This window comes from Apaloderma vittatum, unplaced genomic scaffold, assembly GCF_000703405.1.
Source record: "Apaloderma vittatum isolate BGI_N311 unplaced genomic scaffold, ASM70340v1 scaffold10628, whole genome shotgun sequence".
Classification (NCBI taxonomy): domain Eukaryota; kingdom Metazoa; phylum Chordata; class Aves; order Trogoniformes; family Trogonidae; genus Apaloderma; species Apaloderma vittatum.
In genome coordinates this window covers 926-8,422 of record NW_009729041.1, presented here as the reverse complement: position 1 = coordinate 8,422, position 7,497 = coordinate 926, and the positions used below count along the sequence as shown (strand labels likewise).

The following is a 7,497-nucleotide window of genomic DNA, read 5'->3' as shown; positions in this document are numbered from 1 at the left end:
GAGGTTATCCCATGTCTTTCAGGAGCTAACATGACGGCAGGTGGCGGCTGCTTGGATTTTATCATATGGATTAGGTGAGAAAAATGGTTTCAAAAAGATACGGTGTGCATTCGCACATTGGGAGATGATGAGGACACAGAATATCTTTTTTCATAGTCACTTACTGAAATTACTTCTAAGTAATTTTATTTGTGAAAGTAGTGTGCTCTATATGATACACACGCACACAGGCACACATGTTGCTCAAGAAAAGTGATATGACAAAATGAACATAACAGCACAGAGGTTTTTGTTGGGTATTTTTTTGTTCTGTTTGTGGGATGTTTTTTTATTTTTCCTTTTAATTAAAAATAAATGTATAGTATCTTGCAGTCTATTGCCTATAACATTCAACTTCTGGTAAAAAGCGTGCATTTTCAAGAATGGCAACACCAACCCAGAGGAATCCCAAAGGGGTGTGAGGGTTGTTCTCAACAGCTGCTGCCTGTAACAATGAGGCAGACAAACTACCATACATCTTGCAAAGCCCAAATGTGTTTTTAAGTGGAAAGCTGCCCTCTGAAATAATTTAAAATAGCACTCTATCTTAGGAAAGGTTTATTATTAACTGGTATGTTATTTGTACATTCTACCAGTGCCCGTTAATGCCTACCTTTGGATCTTCAAATTTTCCACTGTGTACCTCTTGTCTGGAGAAAACCTTGGACTAGAGATAAGGCCATTTCAGAAAATGTATTTCTAGCAGCTCACACTTCCAGTCCACCAGTCTGGGCTTGGGGCTGTGCTGAGACCATGAAATACATACTGTTTGTCACCTTTGTTGGTGTGGCTGGTGAGTATATTTTTTATTTATATTTTTGTAATTTTTAAGGAAGCTCATTTTCCGAGCAAATTTACAAGGTGGTCTGTTGTAGGACAGTGGTTTAAGGCAGAGCGCTGCAACTTCTTTCGACTGCTGTCTGCTCATAGTGCTTGTGTCACAAAAAGGGGAATGAATGCTGCCTTAGGGGTTTGGACCCAGGAATACTGAAGCACGTCCATAGCTCCAAAAAAAAGGGCCATCTCTCTCTTAAGGACTTTGAAATTCCAAGATCACACCTCTGTCTCAGGAAGTCCCAAAGCTGCTGTAAATTTTTGAACTATGAGCGAGCGCTCTACGGAAGTAGAACTGCAGACTTGTTTTGTACTTACACTCAGTTGACCACTCTTGACCACTACTGCAGGCAGGATCTGGGACGGACATGCCTTTGATGCAATGCAGCAAGAGCGTTTCTATGTTCTTATGTCCACTCCGGCTGGTAGCAGCCTGTGCTTTAGATGCAGGTACATGAAGCACCAATCTAAGTCCGATCGCCTTGTTTTAGGGAGCAGTAAATGAATGTCCATTGGGCTTGCCTACCACCGCTACCGTGAGATTTTTTACAGAAGTCGAGCCTCTAACTGACATGCTTCAGTCACAGGGACATAGTTATTGTTGTTTGCGCCAGCTGTTGACATATGCCACTTCTTACCTCCCAGTTGCCTTCCCTACCAACACTGATGATGACGATGACGACAAGATCGTGGGAGGCTACACCTGTGCAGAGAACTCTGTACCCTATCAGGTGTCCCTGAATTCTGGGTATCACTTCTGTGGAGGTTCCCTCATCAACAGCCAGTGGGTCCTGTCAGCTGCTCACTGCTACAAGTCGTGAGTGGAATATTAATATATTCTTCCATAATCTGCTTCTTTCGATCAGTTCAGTTCAGTTCAGATCTAGCAGGAATTCTGAGCTGTGAGAACAAAATATGTAAGTGACTCCGTTCTGGCAACAGCAGACAACCAAGGAATCGGTGGCTCCTTTGGGAAGCTGGGCTGAGGCATCATAAGGGGATTTCCACTTCTGCAAATGTTTCCGTGAACGCAGAGCACGTTCTGAAACGACGAGATAATCCAGCAATGCGTTACAGGGTGTGATTTGCTACAAATTGCATTAATCTTGCTCAGACTTAGTCACTGCGGAACAGGAAGAGAAATGAGCTCAGGCTCAGGTAGCAGTTTGCCTTTGTCGAGAATGTTCGTGCGAAGCCCTGTTGTATGTTCAGCTTTTCCCATCTCAACAAAATAAACCTGCAGAAATTCAGCAGCTGTTCTGGGAGTGGGTAAGATCTCAGTGTGGATCCTCAGGACCTGTCGCAGGATAAGAAAGATAACCTGTGTGTAAACAGCTGCTATGATAGCAATGTTGAAATGAGGGCATAGGGTGGCAGGGAGGCTGCCTGTCGATAGCAATGAAGTACATGCCATTCCTTCTCTTTTCCAGCCGCATCCAAGTGCAGCTTGGGAAACATAACCTGGCACTCACAGAATCGACACAGCAGTTGATTAGTTCAGCTAAAGTCATCCGCCACTCTGGCTACAGTTCTGCAACACTGGACAATGACATTATGCTCATCAAGCTTGCCGCGCCAGCCCAGCTCAACCGAGCTGTCCAAACAGTTGCTTTGCCTACCAGCTGCGTGGCCACAGGCACCACATGCCTGATCTCTGGCTGGGGCAACACACGCAGCAATGGTGGTGAGTACTCTGTGGGAATGTACAGCATCACGAGGGCCTGGGAGACACTCTAAGACCCTACAATTAGCTCCAAAGAGTACAGGTTAAAGCACAGAGAAGTGCTGTGGGACAGGCCTTGTTGAGTGATCCATCTGTGTAGGACAATAACCATTTAACGGCTTCATAGGCAAGCCTTCATAAGGTCCTTCCTCTTGGTCTGTGTTACGAACATGGAGCCTCTAAATTCACTGATGTGCCGTTCACCAGCATGTTCACGCTGCCATAAATTTTGTGGCCTGTAGCTATCAGCTGTACAGTGCCAAGCACGAGCAGTTTAACTTGTGTCAAGGGAGTGGTCAGGTCTCTGAGAACAAGATCAGTATCTGTGACCGTGGATCTAAAATTTCTACAAGAGAGCTCCGTCCTCTTACACCAATAGTCAGAGGTGTGAGTGGTGAGTGGTGTCTAGTCCACTGACGATAACTAAACCTGCACCAGAGGAGAGGACTGTTTTCCTGAGGCCCAGGTTTCCTCCAGCATATGTGCTACAAGTGCAGCTCTTAGCTCCACACTTGCCAGTTGATGATTTTCTAGATATCAGAAAAATTAACATTGCTGCACTGTAAAACAGCGGACCCATGGGTAGAATCGGTTCCATCTAAACAAAAGGAGTCCGTGCTGTGACTACTGTTCAGAGAAAAAATTACAACTCCTGAAACAGGTTGTTCAGTGAATGCTTTTCTGCTAAGAAAGATCTTCTTCCGGCTCTGAAACGAACTCGGAGATGTTGTCAACTCTCTCTCCCTATTTTCTTGTAGTTCTGTATCCGGATACTTTGCAGTGCCTGGAAGCTCCTGTACTCTCCTCCAGTGAGTGCAGCCAAGCCTATCCTGGGAAAATTACTGACAACATGATATGTGTAGGATTCGTGGAGGGAGGGAAAGACTCCTGCCAGGTAAAACATCTGCCTCTCCGTTCCCACCTGTTTCTCTCCTGCCTTTGGCCAGTAAAAGAGGCCTTTATATTAGAGAATCTGCTAAAGTCACTGCACTGGCATGTCTGCACGCTGTCCTCCCAAAAAACAATGAAGGCTTAGGGTGAAAGTTGCTTGTTGAGCGAGGCTAGGGTTTTTCTTCCGCTCAGTTAGTCATTGTCCCATTTCTGAGACAGTGAATACCTCTGCCCTAAATCTCCACAAGCAGACTATGCCAGTTCCTGCACCTTAGGCTACTGAAAACGGAGGAGTGCTGCACCGGAGAGTCAGTAGCAATCACGGTTGACTTCACTGCTCAGGACACAAATGTTACTTTTGGACTCAGCGAAACTGAAGTAGGCAGTGTGCCAAGATCGAGGCAGTCTGGAAAACGAACACACCTGACAGCTGCTCTGCACTGTACGTGTGTCTAGCTCCATGGAAATATTTGGCAGGATATCAGGTGTAGTGTGGTAGTCGGAAATGACCTTTGTACAACTTCTGTGTAGAAAAAGCCCAATGGAGCTCCTTCAAATGTCAGTGATTTCTGGGGTCTCTGGCTCATCACTTTTGCTGATATCATTTCCTGAATTTCCATACCCTTTATGTGCACAGGGCGATTCCGGCGGTCCAGTAGTCTGCAATGGGCAGCTCCAGGGCATTGTTTCCTGGGGTATTGGATGTGCGCAGAAAGGCTATCCCGGGGTTTATACCAAGGTTTGCAATTATGTCTCCTGGATCGAAGCAACTATTTCTGCCAATTGAGACACTCGTGTTCTACGTGACCTGCTTTTTCTCCTTGCCATTTTCTTCTGGTTTGGGACTGGATATACAAAAACCATCAAAAAAATAAAGACCTTCAGGCACACCTTTTTTGTGCAATGTTTCTCTGGGTACTTCCATAGGCTATGTTATGGGGAACAGAGGCAGGCAATGTCAGTCTGGGGAAGATGTGTAGTATTTGCGGTGCTTCTCCACTAGCAGGACCTTGGAATAGTTTGCAGACTCATCTTCAGGAGTCTCTCAGTCAGTCACATGCAGCCATTTCTGGAGCAGAACATCTTTTCTGCTTATCAGCACATACTGAGGTGCTACCAAACTGCCTAAAACGGCTGAGAGAGTGTGCTGAGTCAGACTGGCAGCACACTCCTACTGCAGAGAACAGCAGGCAGCAACACAAATGCTCCCCATCGCCCTCACTCCCACCCCCAGCAATACGAGTGAGGATCCCCTAGGGAAAACTCCCTGAAAGCTCTACTTGGAGAATGAAACAGTCTCTTGCTAGCACTTGTTCTCTTCATGTACCAGTGCCACTGGGGCTGCTCTCTATACCTTTTTGCTCAGTTTAGTGGCTGTGCTGGTCTTGCTTAATTTTCCTGGAAGAGCCAAAAGGACAGACATGTTCCTGGGTTTTGGTTTTAACACCTCCTAACCCCAACCGGCACTGGAATTGGAAGTCCATGAAAAAGCTGCCAAAGTTGCCAATGGGCTGTGCAGCCGTCACCTAAAAAAAGAAAAGGGATATGAAATGGAGTTTGAGTAAAACAAAAGGATAGAAAAAGCAGAGAGCGGGTGAAGTGGGGAGAAATATTTTTAATTTTAAATCCAACACTGGAGGAAAAAGAGTGAGAGGAGAAGAGCAGGACATGAAGAAACAAGTACCATTTGCCTACAGAGAGGTTTGTGCCTGGCTCTCTCAGATGCCTTGTCACTGAGGGTGATGCTTTGACCTGGGAGAGTAATAGGTGCCTGGAGTCACTGAGGTAGGCGCTGTATACAAACAGGATCAGACCGTAGCTTTGTGTCCCATTGCTCTGGAAGCAGTTACTGAATGCTCAGTACCTGCCCTTTTCCAGAAGAAGCTCTGAGCTGTAGCCTATCATCTTGTCCTTCAGCCTGTTTTCACCAGGGGCAGAGTTCTTATTCGGGAGCAGTCCCTGACCTGTGACTCAATGGCCCTGTTTCCCTCCCTGACCACTGTGAGTGTGGAGGGTGTTTGAGATCTTTGCCTGGTATGTCAGAAAGGAGAAGAAAAGGAAAGGAGCAGAAAAAGGAAAGGAGTAGAAAAGGAGAAGAAAGGAGAAGAAAAAAGGAAAGGAGAAGAAAAAGTCGGAAGACAGAAGACAGGACGCGGTGAAACGACAAGGAGGTGAAAATGGGGGAACAGAAACACTTCTATCACCAGACAGAGTGCATTCTCAAATACGATGGACAGTGAGGTGGAGAAGAGTAGTCTGGAAACAGTTCCAGTCCTCTGTCACTATCCCTGAGGTTACTTGATAGAGTCCCTTAGAAATCAATTTTAAAGGGGGCAGTAGTCCAGGAAGGCTGGGCAATTTTTAAGAAGGAAATCTTAAAGGCACAGGAGCAGGCCATCCAATGTGTCGTAAGACGAGCCGGCAGCAAAGAAGACGAGTCTGGCTGAACAGGGAGATTTGGCTGAAAAATCAGGGAAAAAAAGGAGAGTTAATGGCCTCTGGAAGAAGGGGCAGGCCACTCATAAGGAGTACAAGAACGTTGCTAGGCTATGCAGGGAGATAATTAGGAGGTCCAAAGCCCAGCTAGAAGTTAATCTGCCTTTGGAGGTAAAGGACGACAAGAAAAGTTTCTATAAATACATTAATAACAAAAGAAAGACCAGGGAGAGTCTTCATCCCCTGCTAGACCCAGGAGGAAATATGGTAAGACAAGACAAAGATAAGGCTGAGGTTCTTAATGCCTTCTTTGCCTCAGCCTTTAGCAACAGAAACACGTGTACTGAGGGAAGCCAGCCCCCAAAGCCAAGAGGCAGGGGCCTGGCGCAAAATGTCCCTCCCACAATCCAGGAGCAGATGGTCAGTGACCTGCTGCTCCACACTGATGTGCCAGATCTATGGTGCTGGATGGGGTACATCCTAGAGTGCTGAGACAACTGGCAGGGGTGCTCACCAATCCATTGTCCATCATTTATCAACAGTCCTGACTGACTGGGGAGGTCCCAGCAGGTTGGAAGACAGCCAATATAACACCCATCTATAAGAAGATACAGAAGGATGATACCAGAACTTACAGGCCTGTCAGTTTGACTTCAGTGCCAGAGAAGCTGATGGAGCAGATCATCCTCAGTTCCATTATGCAGCACATGCAGGACAACCAGGTGATCAGGCCCAATTGCTGCAGTTTTCAAAGGGAAGGTCGCAAAACCAAGAGAACTTAATCTACACTTAGACAGCAGGCACTTCTTTATTGCAGCGCTGGGAAGAATGGAAACCACCCAATGCTTTGGATATATCACAAAAATTCAGCCTATTTATACACCTTTTATGCAAAATTATAATCTTTACCATATTTTAACATAAACATGCATACAATGCCCACTATTAATTTTGACCTGTATAATGGGTTAGAATCAAAGGAATGGGAAAAGCCAGTAAGACTGACGTCATCGTGGGAGTCTGCTACAGACCTCCCAACCAGGATGAAGAAATAGGTAAGATACTTTATAGGCAATTGGGTGAAGTTGCACGGACTCTACCCCTTGTTCTCATTGGGGGATTTTATCTTCCCAGACATCTGCTGGAAATACAGTACAGCAGAGAGGGATCGGTCCCGGAGGTTCATGAAGTGTGTGGGAGAAAACTTCCTGACACAGATGGTGAGGGAACCAACGAGGGGAAGTGCACTCCTGGACTTGCTGCTTGTTAATAGAGAAGGTCTTGCGGGGGATGTAATTGTTGGAGGCTGTCTTGGACAAAGTGATCATATAATGCTAGGGTTCTCCATTTCTGGTGAAGTAAGGAGGGGAGTCAGCAGAATTCCCACCTTGGACTTCCGGAGGGCTGACTTTGGTCTATTCCGGTCCATGGTTAAGAGAGTTCCCTGAGAGGCTGTTCTGGAGGGCATGGGAGCCCAGAAGGCTGGGCATACTTTAAGGAATTAATTTTAAGGGTGCAGGAACTGACTATACCCAAGTCACGGAAGACAAGCTGACAAGGGAGGAGGTCAGCCT

The 7,497-nt window shown here is 46.2% G+C and overlaps 1 protein-coding gene across 1 annotated transcript; it reads left to right on the top strand.

The window, feature by feature from the left end:
- The first annotated feature begins 792 nt into the window (after positions 1 to 792).
- On the top strand, positions 793 to 4,274 carry LOC104277614 (trypsin I-P1-like). Its single transcript, XM_009874300.1, has 5 exons — positions 793 to 832; positions 1,519 to 1,690; positions 2,304 to 2,557; positions 3,355 to 3,491; positions 4,125 to 4,274. The coding sequence occupies exons 1-5, from the start codon at positions 793 to 795 to the stop codon at positions 4,272 to 4,274; spliced, it is 753 nt and encodes a 250-aa protein (XP_009872602.1).
- Positions 4,275 to 7,497: the final 3,223 nt, after the last annotated feature.